A 27,903-nucleotide genomic window follows, 5' to 3' on the forward strand; every position below is an offset into this window, starting at 1 on the left:
TAATGCTTTTCTTTCACATCCGTCGAGCTGTGGATGGTTGAATGTGGGAGAAAGAATCGGTGGATACAAAGGGCTGACTGTATACAGACACACACACTCACACTGGCCATGATGGGAGATCCTGGTAGCCTAAGAAAATACCTTCCCCAAGGTCTGCCAGCCACCTTCCCACACTCACAGGCGGCATCCAGTAATCCCACTCTCCGGTTTAATGTTCTCAACCAACTCCACCCCATCCCCAGTCTCTCTCTCTCGCTCTCATGCTTTCTACTCCCATCCCTCGGGGCCCAGTATCCTGTCCTGTTGCTCAGCTGTTAACTGGGACTGTGGGAACAAGGGAAGAAAACAAGGATGAGAGTCTGAGCAAAATGCAGCCATCATGGGCTCCTGCTTTGCAGGTTTTGTGTGTGGGTAGGAAGGATACAGGGCAGGGAAAGTGGTCCCCTTTAGATGCTGTTGAATTGCAGGCCCAGGCATTCCTTGCCATCACCTAGAAACTGAAGCATGGCCAAAGGAGGGCGGCTAAAATGCTGAAGGATCTGGAAACCATGAAGCCCTATGAAGAACGCCTTAGGGAGCTGGGTATGTTTAGCCTCTTAACCTTCTCTTCTCCAGGCTAAACATCCCCTGAAAGGCTCCCTGAGTCTTTCCTCATAGGGCTTCATGGTTTCCAGACCCTTCACCATTTAAGTTGCCCTCCTTTAGACATGCTCCAGTTTCTCATTGAATTGTGGTGCCCAGAACTGGACACAGTATTCCAGGTGAGGCCTGACCAAAGGAGAATAGAGGGGCACTATTACAGTACTTCCCTTGATCTAGACCTATACTTCTATTGATGCAGCCTAAAATCGCATTGGCCTTTTTAGCCGCCGCAGCACACTGTTGACTCACATTCAACCTGGAGTCTACTAGGACTCCTAGATCCCATTATTATTATGATTATACTTTATTTATATAGCACTGTAGATTTACATATCGCTGAACATACAGGCAATAAAATCGATAAAAATAAACCTGCCAATGGCATACAGGTGTCTCCCATCCTATACATTTCTTTCTTTTCCCTAGCTAAGTGCTTTATGTCTTCTTGCATACCTCCCTTGAGACACTATACTTCTATTGAAGCCTAGAATCGCATTGGCCTTTTTAGCTGCTGCATCGCACTGTTGACTCATGTTCAACTTGGGGTCTACTTGGACTCCTGGATCCCTTTCACACATAGCTTCATTCAGCCAGGTGCCCCCCCATCCTAGATGTGTGCACTGCATTTTTCTGCCCTGACATCTCTCCTGCTGCTGAACTTCATGTGGAGCTCTGACTCTGAATGGGGCTGCCCCATTCCTGTCCCACACTGACAACCCCCACATCATATCCTTGGGAAGCCCCCTTTGCCCTCAGCCTTATAAGCCTCTCAGGGCCTTATTCATCCTTTCCAGCCTCCCAGGATGATACGGGGCTTCCTTCCCTTCGCTTCAGTGGCCGAATTCGAACCCAGCTCCCTCCAGGAAAGTTAACCCTTTCAAGGCCTGGGAACGAAGCCCAAGGGGGGTTATTTAGGGCTGAGGGGAGCCCTTCTCTTCCTCCGCGAGCAGGGCCCAGCCGCCCCGCCTCAGGCCTGGAGGGAGGTGGGTTCAAATTCGGCCACCACCGAGGCTCCCTTCAGGAGTAGCCTCCGGAGGGACAGCAACGCCAGCCAATAGGCGCTCAGGGATCCTCCCCGCGTCCAATCAGGAGCCTTCGGAGGCGGGGCTTGTGTGGAGCCGCAGGGACACTCCGACGACGTCCGCCATGGCGAGCAGAAGCAGCAGCAGCAGCAGCAGCGGAGGAGCCAGGTGGTTAGGGGCGTGGCTTGGGGCAGGTGTGGGCGCCGCCCATTGGAGGAGGGCCGGGAGGAGGGCGTGGCCAAGTGGGACGAGGGAGAAAGGGCGGGCTGCCTCTGCTTCTCTCTCTCTCTCTCTCTGGTTACAGGTGAGTGGCGGGGGGCGTGGCCAAGGGCAGGTGGGCAGGTGAGGCGCCGCCGCGGCCCGGAGCAGACGCAGCAGCAGCAGGGCTGGCCTCCAGCCTCCTTCTTCCTTCAGCGAGCGCTGCCTTCCCGGGACAAGAAGGGTGAGTGGGGAGGGGCACCCAGGATATTGGGGTGGGGGGGCTGAACTGACCCACTGCCTGCCCCTTCTCACCTGCCTCTCTCTCCCCTTTCCAAGCAGCAAGGGGTCACCCTCACCTGCCCAAAGCCTACCCTTTCCTCCACAAAGTCTACTTTTTACCTGGCCAAAGTGCACCTTTTTCTCTCAAATTATCTTTTCCTCCCCAAAATCTACCTTTTCCTTCCCAAATCTTCTTTTCCTCCCCAAAGTCTACCTTTTACCTCCTCAAAGTCTACTTTCTCCACCCCAAATTCTACCTTTTCCTCTCAAATTCTCTTTTCCTTCCCAAATCCTCTTTTCCTGCCCAAATCTGAATCACTTCTCCCCCTCCTCCAACTCCTTTTTTCTCTTCCCTCCTTCTCTTTCTTTTTTCAGCCCGAAGGCAAACCTGTCACAAGGTTTTTCTGTTCTCCAGAGGGTTTATTTTCTCTCTGGCCATGGCCATCCTCTGAGGCTGAGAGAGTGTGTCTGCAACCACCTACTGGTTGAGGAAGGGTTGTCACTGAGGGGCCAAACAGCCCCCCTTCATAAGGACACCCTTCCACTTTGCTCTTTGCTTCTTGTTTCTAGAGAGAGGCAGGAATGGGGAATCTGTCACCTTCCAGATGCTTTGGGGGCTGCAACTGCCAAAGCCTGATGGGAGCTGGAATCCCTCAGCGCCTGCAGGGTGACTGCCCAAGGTGGGTTTCCATAGCCAAGTCGGGATTGGAACCCAGGTCTCCTGAGTCGCTGTCTCAGTGCTCAAACCATTGTGCCACGCTGGCTCACAGGCTCCTATATGTCTGTCTCTGGGTCCTGAGGAAGGAGCACCAAGTCTAGGAAAGCTCAAAGGTGCCACAGGGTTCCTTTGCTATTGCTATTCCTCTGCAGACGGATTGTCCAGACTAACAATGAATTACATAGAATCATAGAGATAGAAGAGACCTCAAGGGCCATCCGGTCCAATCTCCTGCCATGCAGGAACTCACAATCAAAGCAACCCCCAAGAAGAGATGGCCGTCCAGCCTCTGCTTTAAAAAATTGAAACCTATCTTTTCTCCAGCATCTCACATATTGATTTGTGCCAGTGTCTTTCCCAGTATCTGTCTTAGAGCCGGGGTGGTGGTGGTCCTGATCTGAGTGTTGGGCCAGTAGAGCAGGGTTTGAATCCGCAGTCATCCCTGGAAACCCACTCGGGCAAGTCACACTCTCTCAGCCTCAGAGGAGAGCTATAACAAACCCACTCTGAACAAATTGTGCCGAGAAAACCGTATACACTGGGTCCTCGGTATATCCCCTGTAAAGGGGGTTTTGAAGGGGGAAGGAAGAAAAGAAAGAAGGAAGGGGGGGAAGGAATATAATGAAGGGAAAGAAGGAACCAAATCCCAATATACACAGGAGATCCTTGAATGGGGGATCCTGGAACCAAATCCCAGTATACACAGAGGATCCTGGAACCAAATCCCAGTATACATGGAGGATCCTGGAACCAAATCCCAGTATACATGGAGGATCCAGGAAACAAGTCCCAGTATACATGGAGGATCCTGGAACCAGATCCCAGTATACACGGAGGATCCTGGAACCAAGTCCCAGTATACACGGAGGATCCTGGAACCAAGTCCCAGTATACATGGAGGATCCTGGAACCAAATCCCAGTATACATGGAGGATCCAGGAAACAAGTCCCAGTATACATGGAGGATCCTGGAACCAAGTCCCAGTATACACGGAGGATCCTGGAACCAAGTCCCAGTATACACGAAGGATCCTGGAACCAAGTCCCAGTATACACTGGGACTTGGTTCCAGGATCTCCCATGGGTAACAAATCCTGTATTCCCTTTATCTCCTTTTGGCTTCCAGTATCCCTCTTTTTCTTTTTCCTTTTCCTTCTTTCCTTTCTTCCTCCCCCCCCCCCTTCATTATATTCCTCCCCTCTCATATCTCCTTTCCCCTTAGCTATTCCTTCTTCCTCCCCACCAGAATGTGTGGAAGGATGTTGGGGTAAAACCAGGGCAGGCAGGAGCTGTTTGGCTCCCATAAGTGGGAAAAATATGATTTTATAGCCCTCCCTTCTACTAGCCTGCAATTTTTTAATAAGTAAAACCTCACCACTGCCTTAACCATCCCCAGGCTCCACATGACTGAATGGAGCCAAGTATCCCAATCTTGGAATTCTTCGGATAGGTCAGACTACACACCTCATTGACTCCAAGTTATGCTAGTGGAGATGATGGGAGATGTAGTCGCAAGGTCTTTGGGGAGGACCAGGTTGTGGGAGGGTTGGATGGACCTGTTGAGCTGTTTGTGCCAATGGATTCAGGTCAGAAGAAGATTGCGAATCAGGAAAAACCTTATCCAAGAGTGTGTGTGTTGGAACAGACGCACAATTGTGCCCATAGCTGGGAACCGGTTACCCCACTGGGGCCGTGGGTGGGTGAATGTAATGCCTCTTCTGGTGAGCTGCCCACCTCTGGAATGATGGCGTCTGAGGCAACTGAGCTGCCCCACAAGTTGGATTCCCTTGGGGATTGTGTTTTAAACATTTGAGATGTGCAGGAGTCTAGAGAATGGGTCTCGTAAGAATGTTTTCTTTTAACCTTGCTAAGCAGGATACAAAAAAAGAAAATTATAATATTAATATGGCTGCTGTCAAGATGTTGGGGGTCACTTTGTGGGAGCAGTACCCCCCTTTTGTGATTTCCCACTTGTCTGCTCTGTGCTAGAGGTGGGATCTGGTACATCTCTAGTTGGCCTGATCCCTTTCTGTGCTCACCCAAGACCTATGGAATGGGAACACTGCCAGGCTAGCGAAGTGATAGGGTCTGACTATTAGTGACATATTTGTGGTGTTTATTTGCAGGGTACTGTCTGTCTCCAGCTGTCTTCTGGTTGAAGAAGGGTTGTTGTTGAGGGGCCAAACAGTCCCCCTTCATAAGTAGATCCTTCCACTTTGTTCTTTGCTCTTCCCTGTTTCTAGAGGGTTGATCCCATAAATCAAGAATGGGGATTCTGTCACCTTCCAGAGGTTTGGAGGCTGCAACTCCCAAACTCTCATGTTAGCTGGAATCCCTCAACATCTAGATGCATGCCATTTACCTGTCCTTTGCCTTAAGACCTTATCCTGGGGGGTGGATAATTTGTGAATGTCCAGATATTATATGATTGCAAATTCTATCATCCCTTACTATACTGGCTAGGGCTGACAGGGCATACAGTCCAGCAACATCTGAACAGGTTTGCCTACCCTCCTTTCTTACCCCATGAATTTCTTGCTCCTGCCAGAGGTAAGATCAGAGCATGGAGAAGTTTCTTTTTTGGATGATAGCTCCCAGCACACACCCGCCCCCCAGAAAGTATGGCAATTCTTGGTTGGAACATTTGGGGAGTTGTAGTCCAAGGCAAGTACCCTTTCCCAAACTATGGGGTAAGAGAGCAATTTCCATGAATAGAACAGGGGAAGGGCTTTGGCATTGAGGGGACACCTGGCACTTGTTTCTACATCACCACCATGCCAGGGGCATTTGCCACCACCCACTATCCCAAAAACAAGTGACCTGAATGTTTTGTACACACCAAACTGTTTCATTTGGCCCAAGTCTTATTCAGGAGCAATACTTATTGCCCACGTAGTTGTGCTCTTTGGAATCCAAGACCTGCCTTGCTAACTCTTAACATGCCCATTTGCTTGGGAACTGTAGTCATAAGAATCGAAAGCTGGGCTCTGTGTGTGTGTGTGTGTCTTCTTGCCCTTCGGCAAATGTTCTTGTTGGACTCTGTCCTGCAAGGCACACCCTACCCCATTGCTTACTCTGCACTGCCTTACAGGGGTGTGTGTCTGTATGTGTGTGTGTGTTTGTCCTGGCAGGTTTGGGTGCCCCTTGTGTGCCCATGGAGTTTCTTCATCCTGCTTCTGAGCTCCCAGGGTTGCAATCTGGAATCAGCCTGACTCCGAGTATTTGTTGGTTGGCAACTAGGGACATTTTGTCCAAGATTGTTCCTTGGTTTTCTTTGTGCCACCCCATTATTCTGCTCCAGTGCAAGGTGGTAAAAGCATAACTAACGTATTAACTCGAATCTATTTGTAATTCAGGGCAAAGACCTGTCAAAGGCTAAATGTTCTCACCTTCATCTCTTTCTTTGTATTCCTATGAGCAAATAACGATACAGGCATATGATTATGATAATAATATTAATAATGAGAATGATGAATTTCATCATGCTTGAAAGCAAGTTCGTTGTCTGTATTAAAAAGATCAAAGTACTTTGAGGAACTGGCAAAGGACCCAAGGCAGCAAAAACAAATACAGAAAGTGAGATGGCGAAGCGGGTGCCAAATATTGAGAACCTAATAAAGCAATTCATATGAGCTGATCATTGTTACAAATTAGCTGGATCTCTCCTTCATAGGAAAAGATGGGAGTGTGATTGAAAAGACTTGGAAGGAGGATGGCAGATGGCACAGATGCCAACTCTCAAGGACAGGTCTGTTGATCTACCTTCTTTCCTGGCCCTTGGCTGTTGATGACCTCGTCCCTTTAATGACCCAGATCAGCAACCGGGAATCCGGAACGAGGAGGTGGTGGTTATTCCAGGGTCTTTAAAGGGGTGTGTGTGAACTTGTAGTACTGGAAGCTTTGTGAGTGGCTGGGGGGCATTATGGCTGCAGAGATATTTCAGGAGTTCTGATCCCTAGCTGGGCTACAAAGCTTTCCATCTCAACAGGTAAAAGGCCCACCACCAGCATACCAAAGGGTGGGGTGTTGTTTCAGGAACTGATCTGTGGAGGCTGAGATGTGAATGTGCCTGCCTGCCTGCTGCACTTGTCTGTTTGCGTAGACCCACCTCCCCGAGGGCTCTGAACCGGCAGTGCAAGAGTAAGCAAGGTGGGGGTGGAGAGCTGGCTAAGAATACACCTGTTCCTTGTCCCCAGGTGTCCTTCTGGATATGCAAGCAGTGGGGGTGGGTGGCTTGTGAGCCGCCAAAGTGGATTGAAGGTGGACCTGCAGGTACATACGTGTGTATTTGTGTGTGTAGGGTGGGAGCTGTAAGTAGCTGTAAGGTGAGAGCACAGCAGGGGAGGTAAGACCTTGGCTTAAGGTATGTCAGAATTAAACTGGCCCTGGTACCTATTTAGACCCATGGTTGCAATCTTGACTGCCATGTTTGCTTCTTTGATTTGGTGTGACACCAGGCTCTCTTGTTATCATGATCACATTTCGGTTTCACAGTCTGTCTGGTGTTACTGTCTCGACTATTAGCGATTCGAATTCTGTCCAGGAGCAGGAATCAATAAGTACCATATAATCTGGCATGCTCCAAATACTGTCACATTTTGAATTGTGCTACTGTGATACTATCGATGGCGGTTTCCTGTTTTGTCAGTTTGTTTGGCATAGCTCCTGGAGTATTTATCACCTTATTGTTATTGTTATAATTAGTGCTATCAATGGCTGGGGAATCCAGCTTGCCTCTGACCATATAGAGAGTATGCGTTTTTTTCTCTACGGATGAATCTCAGGCCACATTCCTCAACTAAGATAGGGGTGCGTAATGACATCAGGTGAATCCCCACGTTTTTCATTTGGCAAATGAAGCACAGCATGTAAGGTAGGATAATACTTGAGGTTAACAAGTTGCCCTGGCCGCCAGCTCGTTTGTATATGTTAAGTTATTTAAAGAAATGCAAATTTGAAATGAACTTGATTCTAGGCAGACATATGTAGGAAAACAGTAATCCTAATATGAACACTCTGGGTGATTTGAACAAATCAGAACATGCGCGGAGTTCCTTTCTCACTGAAAAATTGTTTATTGTTGTTCTGTGTCTTCGAGTTGTTTTATGGCGACCTTAAAGCAAAGCTATCACAGGGTTTTCTGGGGTTGAAGGTATGTAACTTGCCTAAAGTTACCCAGTGGATTTCCATGGCTGAGCAGGGAAATGAACCCCGATATCCAGAGTCATAGTCCAGTGCTCAAACTAGTAACCCCACTATTCTGCAGTTAACAAGATGTCAGTATTAGTAGCTGTGGTTAAATCAGCTACGTCCAAATCCATCATTGCATCACTTCTTAAGTCAAGTTTTATTTCCTAAAACAATTTGCAATTAGATTTATGCTTCTGTTAGCAATGTTAAGAGTTTGGTGGAATGCGCCTGACGTTTGCATGGATGTATATTCCTAGGCATTGAAAGGCCTTTCAAATTCAGTGTAGTAGGCAGTAAGTCAGCAGGGCGAGTGTTCTTCTCTATGTCAGTCTTGCACCAAAGCAGACTTTCTGCAAATTCCTGTCTGTGATGTGGCTGTACAGACTAGAAGGGAACAGGATATAAGTGGGATGTTGGTGACCCTAAATGCAAGTTTCAAACTGGATGGGGCACTTGTAACCATAGCAATGAGAGAAAGACAGGGTTTGAAACTTGTCAACAAAAAGGGAGGCTGAAGGACTGGAAATCTGTGGACAGAGAAAGCCAGAAGAGTGGATATCTGTAGGATGAATGTCACAGTAATAAGCTGAAGGACTGGAAATGTGTAGAATTATAGAATCATAGAGTTGGAAGAGATTACAACGGCCATCCAGTCCAACCCCATTTGGCCATGCAGGAACTCACAATCAAAGCAACAGATGGCCATCCAGCCTCAGTTTCACAACCTTCAACGAAGGAGACTCCACCACTTTCCGAGGGAGTGTCTTCAACCTTCAACGAAGGAGACTCCACCACTTTCCGAGGGAGTGTCTTCCGCTGTCAAACAGTTCTTACTGTCTCCTAATGTTGAGTTGGAATCTCTTTTCCTGTAGCTTGCATCCATTGTTCTGTGTCCTATTCTCTGGAGCAGCAGAAAACAAGCTTGCTCCATCCTCAATATGACACCCCTTCACATACTTACGCAAGGCTTTAGTTATTTATGGGTTTTTTTGGGCTATGTGGCCATGCTCTAGAAGAGTTTGTTTCTGACGTTTTGCCAGCATGTGTGGCTGGCATCTTCAGAGAATGCTGGTATGGATACAGGGTTATCATATCACTTCTTCACTATCTCTTGTCCAGGCTAAACATACCCAGGTTGAACGAGAGGGTCATAGGCCATAAGACTTGCTAAGTGGGCAGCCTGCTCTCGTTCACCCCCCTCAGTCTTGTTCTGCTTGAAAGCCCCTTTCTTTGTATGTGGCGGAGTAAGCTGAGACTTGGCCTTGTCAGTTTTGCTTGCAGGCCCCTATGGCATGGTTGCCCTGGGAGCCATGGCTGCTGCGAAGCATGAAGAGTAGCAACACCATCCTTGGAGCGTCTCCTCAGGGGGTGGCTGATGAAACCACAGAGAAATCTCAGTGCCACTCCTTTTCCAGCTCTTTCAAAGCTGCTCCCACCCAAGCTGGCAGTCTCTGGCACACTCCATAGCAATTTCCCCATCCTCTCCATGGCACGTAAAGCTATCCTGGCTGTTACACCAACAGGCAAGGCTTGGCTTGATGAGAAAGGAACCTGGAAATGAGGAGAGGCCAAGCTGGGTGCAATTCCAGCCAGTTGGTATTGCCAAGAAGAAAGAGAGTGGGTTTGGCCGGATGGACCCCTCGACCTTTGCAGCCAACTTGGAAGGTCAAAAGTATTGGGCACAGCTGCTCTCCCCCTTCCACTTCTCATGCCAAGGCGACTGGCAAAAAAGTATTGATTGCCAGCCAGTGCCACCGTACTGCTGCTGCCCAGTGACCTATTTTGTGAGCCCTGGGGCGGGAGAGCTGTGCCCTCCTTTTAAGGCAGCAGTTCTCTTTCCCTCTGTCTCCGGAAGGGGTTCCCATTTTTTGAGCCAAAAAGGAGTGTGTGCATATCTGTGTACTGGCAAGGGGGTGTCACCCCAGGCAACCGTTGGCGTGACTTGGCCAAGTTCCCCTCCCTGGGGAGGGAGGAAAAAAAAGCAGGTGACGAGGGAGAGAATCGGAAGGAGAAGTAGGTCAGGCTGTGCCCGGGCTGGGCAGGCCCCTGCCACAATCCCTTTTGACTCCACAGCTGCTCTCCTCTGCTGGCCACATGGGCACCGGATGGGGTAAGGACCCAGAGGAACCAGTTTCTGAATCTCCAAGGAAGCCTGGTTGCTCTAGATGGCAGCTCAGGGCTTGCAGGGACTCAGCATAGTTCAGTTTTACCCAGATGGTTGTTATGGGTTGGGGCAGCGGTGCATTCTCTCTTTCCCCAGCCCAGCATCTAACTTTTGAGCACATAGGGCAAGATTTGAACTCAGGTTCAATATAGTAAAGGATGTAAATAGAGTGCATAAGTTGGTATTCTAGGTTAATTTGCCCACAGTGAAGTATGAGTGGTGAAGTGGGATGCATGAATGAGTAAAATTTTAGGGCAGAAATCAATTGGGTCAACTGCAGAGCTTTCAGGTTTGGCCCTCCAAGTTGGCAGTTTTGACTTTTGCAGATATGATTATTTGCGGGTTTGATTAATATGTTCTCTCTAGGTATCCAAGTGCAACTCTGCCAGAGGTTGACTATAGAGTTGTGTTGGAGAACCTAGAAGTTCCTAGAGAAAACACTTCTTTAGGCATTTGTAGGTTCTCCAGCGTGATTCTGTGATCAACTTCTGGCAGATACTGACTGTAGCATTGCACTGGAGGACATGGAAGTTCCTAGAGAGGTGTTCTCTTAGATCAGTGTCTCCCGAACTTTGATCCTCCAGGTGTTTGGGACTTCAACTCCCAGAGGCCCTAGCTAGCCTAGCCAACAGTCAGGAATTCTGGGAGCCGAAGTCTGAAACATCTGGCCGGCCAAAGTTTGGGAAACAATGTCTTAGATAAAAAGAGTAATGTTTTTTATTTGCAGTTTTTCCACATTCATGGGGGTCCTTCACCTCGAACTCCAGCAACTGTGGAGGGACCACGTTACTGCTGCCCAACTAGTATGGTGGCATTTGGGATTCCAGTAGCTTTATTTCAATAAAGATGTTTTCTGGAAGCTCTAGTTCTATGGACATGTCGGGAAGGTGGGAACAAAAGACTGCGAATTTGTATGGGCCTTCCTCTTTTGGAAGACAACAGCCAACATACAAAATCATGTTGACAAATTGGAGTGTGTCCAGAGGAGGGCAACCAAAATGGCGAAGGGTCTGGAAACCATGCCTTATGCGGAAAGACTTAGGGTGCTGGGTATGTTTAGCCAGGAGAAGAGACTGTTTAAGGGGTGATATGATAGCCCTGGAAGGGATGTCACATTGAGGATGGAGCAAGCTTGTTTTCTGCTGCTCCAGAGACTAGAACACGGAACACTGGATGCAAACTAAAGGAAAAGAGATTCCATCTTAACATTAGGAAGAACTTCCTGACAGTAAGGGCTGTTCGACAGTGGAACACACTCCCTAGGAGTCTGGTGGAGTCTCCTTCTTTGAAGGTCTTTAAACAGAGGCTGGATGGCCATTTGTCGGCGATGCTTTGTGAATTCCTGCATGGCAGAATAGGGTTGGACTGGATGGCCCTTGGCCCTTCCAACTCTGATTCTACTTGGCTTGACCTGGCCTAACTCGCCAAACGTATACTTGCCTCATGCAGACTGTGAGCATGTCAATGGTGAGCTTGTAAATGTTGCGTGCTAGGGCACAGCAGATAAGCCTGGGCACTATAATTTCAAGGAAGGGTGTGCCTGGTATCTGAAGCCTTGTGCAAAGGGAGTGTGACCCGGAAGCGTGCCAGAGCACTTACATGGAGAAGTGGCTTGCTTCTTCCCAAATGCCTTGGCATTTCCCTGAACTGCCCTTCGGCTCCCTGGCACCACCCTGTGGATACCCTTGGTACTGTGGTGCGAGAGGTAAAAAACAAAGGGAGGAACTAAGGCTGCATCCACACTGCAGAAACAATCTGGTTTGACACCGCTTTAACTGCCCTGGCTCAATGCTCTGGAATTCAGGGAATTCTAGTTTGTTGTGGGACCAGAGTGCAAAGTACTTCTGCATTTTGAATTAATTTTGCAGCAAGTGAAGTAAGTCAAGAACGAAGGGGGGAAGTAGGAGGAGGAAAAGGAAACTGGGACATTTAAAAGACAGGTGAAAAATTGGATGACAGAAGATTAATCAGGACTACTATCCTTGTCAAATCTGGACAGTAAGAGCCTATGTGTGAGCGAGTTGTGCCTTCAAGTTGCCTGTCATAACTCCCTGAATTTCATCGGGTTTTCATCTGTTCGGCTCTGGGGCCACAACAAATTCCCAGAATTCCAGAGCATTGAACCAGGGCAGTTACAGCAGTGTCATGCCAGATGTTTCTGCACTGTGGATGCAGCCCAAGCCTCTCTGGTAGGTAGCATTTGTTTAGATGTTAATGAAGTGTTATGGGGGTTGTGAAGGAGTTGCAATTGCTCCAGGTCTGCTTGTATGTGTGTGTGTGTGGTTTATTTTGGGGGGTGTTCGTGGGTGGGTATAAACCATGTCCGTGGGTGGGACTCAGGTTTTTAGGCTTGGGGATTAGTGTTGCACTTTCCTTTCTGGTTTGATCAGTGCTTTGGAACTGAAGGCCAGGGTGAAGGGTTATATCGGGTCATGTCAAATTTCAAGTTCGCTCTGTCTCTTCTTTTTCCTCCTTTCTCTTGTCTGTCTGTGGCCATTTTCAGGGCCTGACAAAGTCTGGGTTTCCAGGCTGTAAAAACTAGTGGCTGTCCCTGGATGCCCCAGCATAGTTGGAGAAGAGGGTGACTGGCTGCATGCTGGCCATCCCAGCTGTAAGGAAGCGAAGAAATGTTGGAACCACGTTTGCAAGACATTTGTGTGTTGGTTAAGGTGAAACTTTTTTTTTAAAAGTTGGATTTTTCTTCATGCTGGATTTCCACAAAATGTGAAGTGTCCCCTTCCATTATTGTAATGAAATCATGAAATCATGGCCTTCTTGACCAGGATACTGCACTTAGGGCAAAAAAATGAAATGCACAGATATAGGATGGGGGACACCTGGCTAAATGAGAATACGTGTGAAAAGGATCTAGCAGTCCTAGTAGACCACAAGTTGAATATGAGTCAACAGTGTGATGCGGCAGCTAAAATGGCCAATGCTATTTTAGGCTATATCAATAGAAATATAGTAGGGTCTAGATCAAGAGAAGTAATATTGCCACTCTATTCTGCTTTGGTCAGGCCCCACCTGGAATATTGTGTCCAGTTCTGGGCACCACAGTTCAAAAAGGACATTGAGAAACTGGAGCGTGTCCAAAGGAGAGCGACTAAAATGGTGAAGGGCCTGGAAACCATAAAGCCCTATGAGGAACGCCTTAGGGAGTTGGGGATGTTTAGCCTGGAGAAGAGAAGGCTAAGAGGTGATATGATAGCCCTGTTTAAATATTTGAAGGAATGCCACATTGAGGAGGGAGCAAGCTTGTTTTGTGCTGCTCCAGAGAACAAGACCTGGAACAATGGATGCAAGCTACAGCGAAAGAGATTCCAGCTCAACATTAGGAGGAATTTCCTGACAGTAAGGGCTGTTCGACCATGGAAGACACTCCCTCGGAGGGTGATAGAGTCTCCTTCCTTGGAGGTCTTTAAACAGAGGCTGGATGGCCATCTGTCAGGGATGCTTTGATTTAGATTTCCTGCATGGCAGGGGGGTTGGACTTGATGGCCCTTGTGGTCTCTTCAAACTCTCTATGATTCTAAGAAGTCTGGTCAGTTGTGGTTGCTCAGTGGAGTGAGATCTCTGTGCCCTGCAATTGGTCCCCAGAATGGGCCTAGATGCAATTCCACCAAAAGGCTTTCCCTCTTTAAATATCTGAAGGGATTTAAAGAAGTTTAAATATTTGAAGGGGTGTCATATTGAGGCTGGAGCAAATTTGTTTTCTGCTGCTCCAGAGAATAGGATCTGGAGCAATGGATGGAAAATATATACCGAAACATTAGGAAGAACTTTGTGACACTAGGAGCTGCTCAATACTGGAAGAGGTGCCTTCGGAGGGTGGTGAAGTGTCCTCCTTTGGAGGCTTTTAAACAAAGGCTAGAAGGCCATCTATTGGGGGTGCTTTCATTGCGAGTTCCTGCATGGCAGGATGGGGTATGACTGGATGGCCCTTGTGGTCTCATCCAACTCATTGTTTCTATGACCAATAGCCTGGGCTCATGGAAAGTGAGTTCCAACATCTGGAGAGCCACATGGTCCTCCATCTCTGCAGCAGAAAGAAAAGCATGTGTGAAGGCACAGTCTCTTGAGCCTGGCCTACCTCTCAGGGTTGCGAGGATAAGGTGGAGAGGAAGAGAGCCATATATAATGCTACCTGGAGCTCATTGGCAGGAAAGTGAGATATACATTTAATGAGGTGGGGAGTATTGCTCAGTAAGACATGGCCCTCCAGATGTTAGACTGCAGCTCCCATCATCCTTAGGCACGGTGAAGTACTTAGAAGTCTCTGCTGCAGTTCAGGGGAGTGGACTAGAATGAAGATTCTTAATCTTTAGTCCTGCAGATGTTTTGGACTTCAATCCTTGACCATTGGATGTTAGCTGAGATTTCAGGGAGTTCAGGTCCAAAACATCTGGAGGACAGAGGTTTAAGAAGCAGAAGACTAGAAGTATAGTTTTTCGTGGGTTTTTCGAGCAGAAGACTAGAACTCTCTACAAGCGAATTCTCGGTATCTCTCTAAACTACAAAACCCATGATTTCTTAGGATAGAGTTCTGATAGCTGAAGTGGTATCAAACGGCTATCACTGTATAGCACAGATAAGCGTCTGGCCATAGAATCCTGGGATTTATAGTCTGGTGAGTTACTTGGAATTATCTTCTAGTAGTCCACTGCCCTGAACTACATTTCCAAGGTATCCTGGAGTGTCTTGGTATATCTTCACATAGTGCAGTCAGTGTTCAGAACCTGGAAAAGGTACTTTTGGAGAGGACATAATTCCCAGAATTTTAGAGTCAAGAGAGGCACCCACTGACCTTAAAGGACACTTTTCAGAGTACATAAAAACGCTTTCTGCTTTCATGCCACCATGGACTTCTAAACTGATCTCTATCTTCTTACAAAATTTGGAAGAGATGCTTTTCTTTTCTTTTCTTCTTTTGGACTGCAGCTCCCAGAATCCCCATCCTAACTGGGGATTCTGGGAGTCCTGGTGCCAAAAAGAGAAGTTTCTCCCAACTTTTGCTTACTCAGAGTACAGGGTAGGATGTGGAAATGAAAAAGTAATTGGTATTTTTGGGCTGCAACTCTCAGAGTCCCTCCAGCCAGGAATCATCATTCTGGGAGTTGTAGCTCCAAAATACCTATTATTATTGTTATTGTTATTGTTATTATTATTATTAAGCTTTATTTATAAAGAGCTGTTAATTTACACAGCACTGTGTAAATAGATAAAATTAACCTGCCTGTGGCATCCATTATACACAAATAATTATAATACATCTTACCATTCAAACAATAAAATACAGCAGACAGCAAATTAAAGTAACCATCAATAACTTTCCCCCTTCCACATCCCACTTCCCTTTTTGGGCACTGCGACTCCCAGAATCCCCAGTCAGGCTGGGGATTCTGGGACCAACAGTCAAAAAATAAATGAAAAAATAAAAAATATATAAAAAGCATCCCCCCCCAATTTTGTAAGCAGATGGAGATCAGCTTAGAAATGAGTCTTGGTTAGTCCATGGTGGCTATCCAGAAAGCAGAAAAGCTGTAGCCAAGGCCTCCTTTGAGGTCAGTGGGTGCCGCTCCACTTCCACGTGGCATGATGTTCCAAAATGCCCCTTTCTGCTCCCGGCTGCCGCCCACTCAATGCACCCCACCCAGCTGCCTCTCCCGGGCCCTGCGGGGCCAGTCCCACCCTGTAATGTTCCCTGGATGTCTCCACCTTCCTCCCCCCCCCCCCCCCCCACTGTTTTCTCTCTCTTTCCCCACCCTCCAGGGCTTCCTGGCTCATGAAACTCTTTGCAATCTCAATCCCTCTCTAGTCTCCAGTTGTGCCCAGGGCCTAAGAGGAAGAAGGGTGGTGGTGGGGGGTTGGTGGAAAATTTGGCCAGTGGGGCTAACCAGGCAGCTGGATCAAAGGACATTTCTTTCCCCAACACATCAAAAAAGGAAATGAAAACTGAGCAAGCAGAGCAAGACCGGTTCTCTAGGATCATAGAATGGAATCATACAATCCTAGAGTTGGAAGAGTCCCCAAGGGCCATCCAGTCCAACCTCCTGCCAGTCACAGTCAAAGCACCCCGGACAGATGGCCACCCAGATTCTGTTTAAAGATCTCCAAGGAAGGACACTCCAATACTCTCTGACGGAGTGTGTGCCACTCTCAAACAGCCCTTACTGTTAGGAAGGTCTTCCTAATGTTGAGGTGGGATCTTTTTTCCTGTAGCTTGCATCCATTGTTCCATCTTTTAGTCTCTGGAGAAACAGAAAACAAGCTTGCTCCACCCTCTATGTGACACCCCTTACTTAAACAGGGCTATCATATCATCTCTTAACCATCTCTTTTCCAGGCTAAATATACCCAGCTCCCTAAGTTGTTCCTCATAGGGCATGGTTTCCAGACCCTTCACCATTTTGGTCACCCTCCTCTGGACACATTCCAATTGGCCAACATCCTTTTTGAATTTTGGTGCATAATCAGAGAAGTAGACCAAAAGTTGAACATGAGTCAACAGTGCGATTCGACAGCTAAAAAGGCCAATGCGATTTTAGGGTGGATCAACAGACATATAGTGTCTAGATGAAGGGAAGTAATAGTGCCACTATATTCTGCTTTGGTCAGGCTCCACCTGGAATATTGTGTTCAGTTCTGGGCACCACAATTCAAAAAGGATTTTGAGAAACTGGAGCATGTCCAAAGGTGGGCAACTAAACTGCTCTGGATTTGTTTTGGAGTGTCACAGCAGAATTTCTGGATTTATTTTGGAATGTTGTGCCAAAGCCTTGTTCAAATCATACCTTATTCGAGGTTAAAAAAATTCTTTGTAAAATACGTTTCTCTCCACCCCCAGGTTTTGTACTAGTCTTTCCTTCCTGTTTCCTAGGCCAGATTACTTTCTCTCTTCTCCTCCTCTCCTGCTTTCATCTTTTACTTTCTTTGGGTTTTTTTTGACGGGGGGTGAATCAGTATCAGCCCTGTTTGTCCCCAAAGCTGCACAAATTCTTAGTTTTATTCCCCCATCAAACTCGTAGGCGTTGCTGTTTTTCCTACCTACTCCTTTTGTAAAATGCTCACTACAAAACAATTTACAAGTGTTTGAGCCAGACTGTGTCAAGATTCATGGTCATCTGTGGTCAGGGCAAATGTAGCCTGGCACTCCCTCGTGGGAGGGAGGGAGAACTCAGCTTGTCCCAGCAATTCTGCAGCTTCCACTCCCTGAGAATTACCATTCTATCCTACTCTACAAGGTTGTCGTAAGGAAGACTAGAAGTCGAACCTGATCCTTCAGCAGTGAATACCTGTGCTGGTGGGAAGGGCTAAGCAGGGATTGTCCAGGGATGAATACAGTGGATTTGTTCACTTTAGGCTGCAGATCTGTGCAATTGCATAGAATCACAGAGTTGGAAGCGACCTCAAGGGCCATCCAGTCCAACCCCATTCTGCCATGCAGGAACTCACAATCAAAGCATTCCCGACAGATGGCCATCCAACCTCTGCTTAAAGACCTCCAAAGAAGGAGACTTCACCACTGTCTAAGGGAGTGTGTTCCACTGTCAAACAGCTCTTACTGTCAGGAAATTCCTCCTAATGTTATTGCTCGGTATCCTATTCCCTGGAGCAGCAGAAAACAAGCTTGCTCCATCCTCAATATGACATCCCTTCAGATACTTAAACAGGGATATCATATCACCTCTTAACCTTCTCTTTTCCAGGCTAAAGATACCCAGCTCTCTAAGTCTTTTCTCATAGGTTTACAGACCTAATTTGGGGGGTTCCATCTGAAAAGGTCCTCTAATGTTATCCTTGTATCCTAAAGGTACCTGAGTCAATTTATCCACGGGTCAATGCAAGTGTTGTACTTTAACTTACTAAAAATGGAACCATCCCCTGGTGAAAGGCAAGAGCGTAATCTGTCCTGAAAGTACTGACCTGCTCCTCATTATCTTTAGCATTGTTTACCTAGGCTTCATCCTTTAGACCCTTTGTAACATGCCCCTAGGTTTTATCCTCGACTTATCTATGGGTCATATCAAAATCCATAATCTTGGCTTCAAAACCTGCCCTCGTCTTATCCATGAGGTTGATTTATAGTCGAACATATACGGTAGTTTCTTCTCACAGACAGTGGTTGTTGGAAAAGTGACTTTTTTGGACCAGCACTTTTCAAAGCTCTGTAGTGAAACAATGGTTGGGGTTAGCATGGGTATGTGTTCTAGCTCTAACCAATCACCCTATCTCTCCCTGGCAGTTTGCAATGGGAGCTCCCACCCAAGCTGAGTCATGGCCTTTCTGGCAGGCGTTTGACCACCACCACCCTGGTGCCACTGGTCTAAACCCTCCTCTATGTGCAAGGTACCCCGTGCCCCTCCCTGGCTGCCTCACCCACTTTATCTGCCAGTCGCTGCACCTGGCAGACCAGGAAACATTGTGATCCGGGTGGGGATGATGGCCGTAGCCTTGGGGGAGTGCCATTGGGCTAAAGGACAAAAGAGCAGGGTTCCTCTTTTCCCCCGGCCTGTTGAACATCTCCCATCTTGGAGGTTGCTCTGAGCAAAGCCTGGAGGGGTTTATGGAGAAAGAGGAGATGGTGAAGCTTTTGGTCCTGATGGGCTAATGGATTTGCCAGTGGCAGAGGCGGTATAGCCCTAAATACAGAGCTTGTCAGAATTCCTTCTTTGGACTGCAGCACCCAGGATGGCCGGTGGGCAGAGTGTCTGTGGATTCTGGAAGTTGTTATCTAAAAAGAAAAAGATGGATTTTTCCAAGCTTCTTCTAAATATCAGATGAATCAGCTGATTGTTTTGCCTCCCAACCTCATATTTTAAGGGTAAAAAAAGCATGGGGATAATTTATGGAAAAGGAGCATGCTTCTCAAGATGGCTAAACAGATCCTCCATAGGCAGGTGCAATCTGTCTCTGAATGGCAATTGGCAGGGATACATGCACTTCTGCAGGGGAGCATTGGCCTTAACTTTCATACCTTGCCCATGAGTTTTCCAGAGACATGTTAGCTATAAGCAAAAGATAGATCAGATGGAGCAGGCCTAGCAGGATTGCTCTTGAAAGAGGTTGACCAGTTGGTGTCAGATGGCACTCAGGGCTGGGTTGCAGAATAAGCTGGCTATTCCCCCTTCTTTTCTCATCTCCCATATTTTCTCATCTTGCAAAAGTTACTTTGTTGGATGACACCTCCCAGAATCCCCAGCCAGCATGGTCTCCCCCACAAGGCAGAGGACTTTTGCTGACATTTAGGGGTGATCCCACCACATACTTTTCCTTGTTCCCATTTCTTGCTGGACCCCTTGATAGTGGTGAGAGGAGAGGGAGAACCAGAGATGTGGCAGACCAGCTGAAATGTTCTGTAGCCTGTGTGGAAAAGGATGGTCTCTACTATGGCTTGCGGCCATAGCTAGCATTCATGTTCCTAAGCAATGTGAAAGGGAAAGAAAGATGGGATGGATCTCTTCCCATGGCAGGGCTGAATCCTGAGCTAGGGCTAAACTCCAGGATCCATCTACTCATAGGAATGAAGCTTCTTTTCTGTCATCAGAATTCAGCTCTGAGGTTCATGACACTCTGTGCATATACAGAGTGCCTTTTTATAAAGGAAAGAGTAGTGAGTCAGCCCCACAGGATAGGACTCATGGCATCTTTTCTTTAATCCACATATGGAGAACCTTTAACCTTCCAGACCAGTCTGCATATCTAAAGCCCACTTAACCACAGCCATTGGTAGAGGAATATGGGAGTTGAAGTCCATAATGTCTAGAGACCCAAAGATTTCATTACCCATTTTACCATATGAAGAGCAACTTAGGGAGCTGGGTATGTTTAGTCTGGGGAAGAGATGGTTAAGAGGTGATATGATAGCCCTGTTTAAGTATTTGAAGGGGTGTCATGTTGAGGCTGGAGCGAGCTTGTTTTCTGCTGCTCCAGAGCATGGAGCAATGGATGCAAGCTGCAGGAAAAGAGATTTCACCTCAGAATTAGGAGGAACTTCCTGACAGTAAGTGGAAGACAGTAAGTTTCAAGACCTTGGAGGTCTTGAAACAGAGGCTGGATCTGTCAGGGTGCTTTGATTTTGAATTCCTGCATGGCAGGAGGTTCCAACTCTATGATTCTGTCCATTTACTCATGTTCTACTTTGCGATGGCGGTGATGATGGTGTAGCTTTCTCTGAATGCTGAAGCGCCCTGTGTACATTATCTGAGCAGTCCCCCACCCCACCCTACAATGTTAGCTGGTGTTATCTCAAGACTGCAGATGGTGGGGATGGGGTGCAAAAGCAGGAGTCAGGGACTCGCCTTTGCAACCCAACGACCGAACGTGGCAGCATTTGAACCTGGTTTTGGTTTCAGTCTGTTTCCTGCCCCTCTGGTCTGTATCCATGCGGCATGTTTAGGTTGGCACCTCCCTGTGCATGATGACCAGAGTGCTGTGTGTTCTTCGGTGGATGGGAGGTTGGACAGGAAAGGCCTTGAAATTGTCCTGTTCTGTCTGTATAGGAATGAGGGGGCTTTCTATCCACGAGTGCCTGCTGTGGGCCAGGTGCCAGGGTGCGTTGGTGCCTGTGATCCTGGCTAACTCTCTCCCTCCTAACCCCACCCAGCCGCAATTGCTGCCACCCATTCCTCCAGCAACATGGGTGGGTATTTCTTCTTGCACAATGGGGTGTGTGTTCTTTTCTTTTTCTAAGAAAAGCCCCGGTGGCAGAGATGTCCCCCGCCCACCCGGCCCTTGCGCGCCAGAGGTTCTTGGGCAACCCCCTCCCACAGCTGAACCCCAAGACGCTTCCCCTTTTGTGCCATCTGGTTTCCTCCAAGGAGCCACTTAGCCCATGGTCTCCCCCTCAGCCTGCTTGTTCCGCCCCCTCTCTCCCCTCCTTGGCTACTTCCGTCCTTCAGTCGCCTGGTCATTCTTTCCGACTTGGGAAGTGGCAACAGGAAGTGAGCATTGCTTATGAAACCCAGGTGCCACCAGGCCTGCATCTGCACTGCAGAAATAATCCAGGTTGATGCTGCTTTAACTGCCATGGCTGAGTGCTATAGAATTCAGGGAATTATAGTTTTGGGAGACATCCAGTCTCCTCTGTCTCTGAGTACTTTCATGTCACAACTATAAGTCCCTGAATACCATAGTATTGAGCCAGGGTAGTTAAAGTGGTGTCAACCTGGATTATTTCTACAGTGCAGGTGCTGCTTATTCTGTGACATGGAAGCATTTTTGACATGCTGAGAGACTAGCAATCAAATACAGCACTCAGGCCTCGCACTGCCAACCTTCCGATCTTCCGATCATCAGAACTGCCATCTTAATTACTAAGCCATCACATCCCCAGAAGAAGGGGAAAATAGAAGCCAGTTTCTAAGGCAAAAAGTTACGCGTGGACAGCTGTCCCTGTGGCCCAGGTGGTCCAGGTTTATTTAGAGTTCAGAAAAATGACTGCAAGGACTGTATCTTTCGGGATCCCATTCTAGATGGGGGATTCTGGGAATGATAGTTCTCCCAAATTATTTTTCCAGGCTCTTTTTAAGACTTTAGTGAGTCTCAAAGGTGCTGCAAGATCTCTCTACGTAATGAGATGACAGTGCGATGCTGCAGCTAAAAAAGCCAATGCGGTTCAATAGAAGTACAAACTGTGCATACTCTCTACATGCTGATTCTACAGACTCACGCAGCTATATCTTTGAATTCTTCCAGCACAGTCCTTCTCCTCCCTCTTCATTCAGGGGTTGGTGGGAAGTGGATCATCCAGGCTGGCAACCTTGGCGTCGCTGCCCCGCGGGCAGAGTCAGGCCGACACTTTCGGGGAGTGACTTGGGTTGGGGGCAGGTGGGGACAGGCTGGTTAGGGGCAGCACCCACCTTGCTGGCCTGGACAGGTCAGGACATGCTGGCACTGGCCGGTCCCTACTTGGCTGGCACAATCTGGCTTGAGAAAAAAGCAGGATAGGAGAAAAGACGGTAGAAAAGGGCAAAGAGATCCAGGCAGGAGAACAACCTTGCTGGGCTGCTCAGGGTGCTTATGTCTGGGGGCCTGTGTCCCCCCCCCCCCCCCGTTGTTATTTTTCTCTTTTCTCTTTCTGATGAGGTGTGTAGGGTGTTGTTTCAGGCAAGACCTCCCTGAGACCTTCCCCAAGAACCTGATTTTTCACTTTCTCCGGAAGTAGGGCATCTGAAGCCACAGAACCGTATGCAAGAAATGCAAGAGAGCAGAGAATGTGGTGGCCTGACTCAAAACAAAACACAGATGCATTAGGGTAAACTCCATTCCCCCTCCCTTGGAAAAATTGTCAAAATTGCCAATTGGTGAAAACATGGATAATATTTTCATTTATTTACAGTCGGCCCTCCGTACCCATGGATTATTTTAATCTGTGGAATTCAAGCATCCATGGCTTGACTATATGTATGTATGCATAAATTTCAAATAGCAAACCCCAATTTTCTATTTTATATAAGGGACATCCTTTTATTGTGTCAATGTATTTAATAGGACTTGAACATCCGCAGATTTTGCTATCCACGGGGGTCCTGGAACCAAACCCCAGCAGATACCAAGGGACCCACTGTATTTATTTTTATTTATGTCAAGGACAATGGGATTCAAAGTGGGTCAGAAATTTGCAATTTAGAATTGTAAAGGAAACATTTGAACAGATCTGCTCATATATTTGATTTTTAGTTATTTCTTTAAAAAATGTTGTTTAATGTTTTTAATTATACTGTTTTTAATGCCGTGAAGCCATTCTGAGTCCTAGTCCTAGGAAAAGAGCGGGATACAAATAAATAAATATAATAATAATAATAATCTGATAGGAAGACTTTTATGTTAGACAATTACAATATCTAATCTAATCATTGCATTTCCAGGTTTTTGGGGGTTTTTTCCTTGGTTTAGCTGGGAATGAGTGCTTTATGTCTGCTTGGCGCTATGGAGGACTAAAAGAGACCATTACTTTTCTGTTTTATTAATACTGATGGTTTATTCTGTTTTAATTGCTTTTTGCCTGTTCTTAATAAACTGGCAAACTAAAGAGTTAATTTATAGCTCCATCTGCAATAAAAAAATTAAAAGAAATTTCAATTTGTAATTATTGTCTGAATAAACTTATTTTAATGTACCAAATTTTATGCTAAACAAAATTATGTGTAATACATTTTGTGCTTCTTAAATCGAAACCAATCTTTAAAGATTGCTAATATAATTTTTTCTTGAAATCTCCAGTTTGTTTGGGGGGGGGGGGACTGTTTTCCCCAGTGGCTTTAGAAACCCTGGAAATTTCAATCTCTACAGGAGAAAGAATTTTGAAGCATGAATCATAGAATAAAAGCGTTGGAAGAGAGCACAAGGGCCATCCAGTCCAACCCCATTCTGCCATGCAGGAAATCCAAATCAAAGCATCCCTGACAGATGGCCATCCAGCCTCTGCTTAAAGACCTCCAAAGAAGGAGACTCCACTACACTCCAAGGGAGTTTGTTCCACTGTCAAACAGCCCTTACTCTCAGGAAGTTCCTCCTAATGTTGAGGTGGAATCTCTTTTGCTGTAGCTTGCATCCATTGCTCCAGGTCCTATTCTCTGGAGCAGCAGAAAACAAGCTTGTTCCATCCTCAATATGACATCCCTTCAAATATTTAAACAGGGCTATCATATCACCTCTTAACCTTCTCTTCTCCAGGCTAAACATCCCCAGCTCCCTAAGGCGTTCCTCATAGGGTATACTTTCCAGACCTTTCACCATTTTGGTCGCCCTCTTTTGGACACGCTCCAGTTTCTCAACATCATTTTTAAATTGTGGTGCCCAGAACTGGACACAGTATTCTAGGTGGGGCCTGACCAGAGCAGAATAGAGTGGCACTATTAATTCTCTTGATCTAGACACTATACTTCTATTGATGCAGCCTAAAGTCTCATTGGCCTTGTTAGCTGCCGGATTGCACTGTTAACTCATGTTCAATTTGTGATCTACTTGGACTCCTAGATCCCTTTCACATGTAGTTTCATTCAGCCAGGTGTCCCCCATCCTATATTTGTGCATTTTATTTTTCTGCCCTAAGTGCAGTACTTTACATTTCTCCATGTTGAATTTCATTTTGTTAGCTTTGGCCCAGCTTTCTAGTCTATTAAAGGTCATTTTGAATTTTGAGTTTGTTTCCTTCACTGCAAAGTATTGGTGAATTAGGAAGACAGGCTTGTAATCTCTCTAAAGTGAAAACAGAGATTAAATCCCCTCTTTTCATGTTAGGGGCGGTATTTTCACTGCCGAAATAATCCTGAAATAAAAATTGCCATGGCTCAGTGCTATGGAATTCTGGGAATTGTACTTTTATGGGACACTTTGCCTTCTCTGTCGGAGTGCTCTGCTGCCACAACAAATGACAATTCCGACCATTCCATAGCATTGAGACATAGCAGCTAAAGTGGTGTCAAACTGGATTATTTTAGTAGTGCAGATGCAGCAGGGTGGCCTTTCAAAGCCACCATTTTCTTTTGTATTGCTGAGCTCAGAAAACCTACTTTGGGGGCAAAAAAACAAACAAACAAACAAACAAAAAAAAAACCCTCCCAAATCTCTCAACCAGAAAATATATTTTCTAAGCGCTGGCTGAAAAGCTCTGCTCCATAATAGTAGTAGTGTTGAAAACAGATGCCTTCCTAATGTGCTTGGTCTTCCAACTCTCATCATCCTCACTCAATGCAATCAATGCAAATGGATGCAGATGATGGGGGTTTTAGTCCAGGGCTTTATACACCCCCACCACCCCTGTGCTAGTTAATTCTGCAGTCTAAAAGCTGTTGGAGTCCTCCTTTTCTTAGGTCAAAAGGGAGGACTTTGTGACTTTCCCCCTCCAAGAATATTTGTTGGGCCATACATTCCCACTCTCCTATTACAGTATTGTATTAGAAAGGCTGATCCACACTGGGGGAATAACCCAGTTTGGCACCACTTTAAGTGTCTTGGCTCAAGTATGCTCCGTTCTACTCTGGCCCCATAACAAACTCCAACTCCCAGAATCCCGTAGCCTTGAGCCAAGACATTTAAAGCGGTGCCAAACCGGGTTATTCCTCCAGTGTGGATGCAGCCCAGGAAAACAAAATCTACACTCTGTTATGAGGATGAAATGGGAAATGAATTTTTCAGTGTGTGGCACTATGAAATCTATCTTCACAGGTGTGCATTTGTGTTCACATCCATGTACGCAACAGCCGAGACTCACAGCTCAGTGGATTCCTAGATTCCTTCAGCAAGGGAACTGAATGCAATCTTAACATGGCATCGCCAACAAACAAGGAAACAGAAAATGGTGTGTGTGTAGTACAGTAGTAGTAGTTTGAATGTTGGACTTCAACTCTAGAGACCAGGATTTGAATCCTTACTCAGCCATGGAAACCCACTAAGTGACCCTGGGCAAGTCACACATTCTCAGCCTCAAAAGAAAGCATAGGCAAATCCCCTCTGAACAAGTCTTGTCAAGAAAGCCCTAAGATAGGATTGCCATAAGTTGGAAATGACTTGAAGGTACACAACAACAAAAGCAACATAGGTTTGCCATAAACTGGAAATGATTTGAAGATACACAGCAACATAGGGTCCCCATAATTGGAAGTGATTTGAAGATCACAACAACAATAACAACTTAGGATCCCCATAAATTGAAAAATATTTGAAGATGCACACCAAAAACAACGTAGGGTCACCATATCTTAGAAATGATTTGAAAGTACACAACAGCAGCTGTATGCTTACTGCATTTTTTCCCTTCCACTTTGATACTGTGTACATAATTGCCTCCTCTTTCTGACAGTTGACTCTTACAACAACCCTGCAGGGAAGACAACTGACTCAAGGCTACCCAGTGAGCTTCATGAACTCATAGCACACCGAATCGCGCTCTTTGTTGTTGTGTGCCTTCAAGTTATTTCCAACATATGCCGACCCTATAATGGGATTTTCTTGCCAAGTTTCTTCAGTTTGCCATCTTCTGAGGCTGAGAGAGTGTGACTTGGCCAAGATCACCCAGTGGGTTTAGACGACAAAGCCAGGAATCTCACTCTGCCCACTTTGAATCCAAGACTATTGAAGTCTGCTTTGCTCAACCTGGTTGTGTTAGACTATGCTCGTCTTTATTTCCAGGCGGCAGGCTATCTGAGGATGATGGGGATTATAGTCAGACAGGTCAGAAGGTCCCTCGAGTTAAGAGGTTAAGATTAAGCCCTGGAATTGTATGGATTTGGATAGTTTACTCTTTTCTCACCTGCCCTGCAAAGATATTCACTGCTCCCTGTTTTTATGTTTGACATTTGAATGGAGTTGGAAACTTTTGGAAACATAAAGAGAAGAGTTTGGAAAAGTTACTTTTTTTAACATGAGCTCCCCAAAAAACCCAATTAGCTTAGCCACTGGGCCTTTCCTGAATTCTGCTGTGAGCACACATGAAACAGGTGGGTGGCGGGTACGGAGACTTCATGGGCCCTTCCAGGAGGGTATCATGTTGCCCCTGCTCTTAATAAACAGATGGGAGTTGAATAACAGCCAAACAGTGATCCCTTTATTGGGCCACCCAAAATGCACAATTACATGTTGCAAGCTTGCAAAGCCACACTGGTTTCTTCATCAGGCAAACAGGAGAAAGAAATTGAAAATGCTAGTCACAGGCCTGCATTTCCAATTTCTGGTCTTAGTTCAGTTGGAAGGGAGGGCTATCTGAAGGCTGGCACCTCCCTCTATTTGGAAATTTGAAACCCGAACAGAAAGTGGAAAAAGCCAACATTCAGACCGTGTTTGTGTGAAAGAGAAATAACGCAGAGTTGCCAAAATCATCTCCTTTTTACTTTGGCTAAATTCTGAAAGTATAAAGGAGCTTTCTGTTCAGATTATTTCCCCATTATTTCTCTTTCACACCAGTGCATCTGACAAACAAGACCCGGATTTTACAATCTGCACAGGATTTTACCAGTTCACCCTCCGTGTGATAAACACCTAGGTGGAATCTCTTTTCCTGTAGTTTGAATCCATTGCTCTGTGCCCTAATCTTTGGAACAGCAGGAAATAAGTTTACGCCATCCTCAATATAATACCCCTTCAAAAACTGAAACAGGGCTATCATAGCACCTCTTAGCCATCTCTTCTCTAGGCTAAACAATACTCAGCTCCCAAAGTGCTCCTCATAGGGAACAGTGGATTCAGGCCCCAGGAAAAGACATTCCACCGCAACATTAGGAGGAATTTCCTGACAGTAAGGGCTATTTGACAGTGGAATATCTTCTTGGAGAGTGATGGAGTCTCCTTTGGAGGTTTTTAAACAGACTGGCACCTGTCAGGGGTCCTTTGATTCTGTTTTACTGCATGGCAGAATCGGGTTAGACTGGATGGCCCTTGGAGTCTGTTGCAACTCTATGATTCTATGGCCTGTTACAGACTGCCAAAATAAAGCTGCTTCAGGTCTCTTTGGAGGTATGCTCTTTAAATGATGCATGGGTCTTAAGAGTCCGGAGGTCACGCCAAAGCCACACTCCATTCCTAAGCACTGGAGGGCAGCTTTGGTGCAGCTTCCGGATTCTTAGGATGCATGCATCATTTAAATAGCATACCTCCAAAGAGACCCCAAGCAGCTTTATTTTGGCAGTCTGTAACAGGCCTATGATTTGTCCTTTATGCAACAGTTTTAAAAAAACCACACACACATT

The 27,903-nt window shown here is 46.4% G+C and overlaps 1 protein-coding gene across 3 annotated transcripts in view; it reads left to right on the forward strand.

The window, feature by feature from the left end:
• The first annotated feature begins 1,777 nt into the window (after positions 1 to 1,777).
• Positions 1,778 to 27,903, forward strand: part of ZBTB7B (zinc finger and BTB domain containing 7B) — a 60,296-nt gene continuing 34,170 nt past the window's right edge. Inside the window, exon 1 of one of the 3 annotated variants that reach the window (XM_089483329.1) lies at positions 1,778 to 2,106. Coding sequence is in view for 1 of the 3 variants with exons in the window: in XM_089483327.1 (XP_089339453.1) it covers positions 10,147 to 10,162 (16 nt within the window). In the remaining 2 variants the exon portion in view is untranslated. Of the gene's footprint in view, positions 2,107 to 6,562; positions 6,611 to 10,081; positions 10,163 to 27,903 lie in introns of those variants that run through there. The other 2 variants (XM_089483328.1, XM_089483327.1) reach the window with 2 other exon arrangements.

Source organism: Sceloporus occidentalis, unplaced genomic scaffold, assembly GCF_023333645.1.
Source record: "Sceloporus occidentalis isolate IW3139 unplaced genomic scaffold, rSceOcc1.0.p SCAF_20, whole genome shotgun sequence".
Lineage (NCBI taxonomy): Eukaryota > Metazoa > Chordata > Lepidosauria > Squamata > Phrynosomatidae > Sceloporus > Sceloporus occidentalis.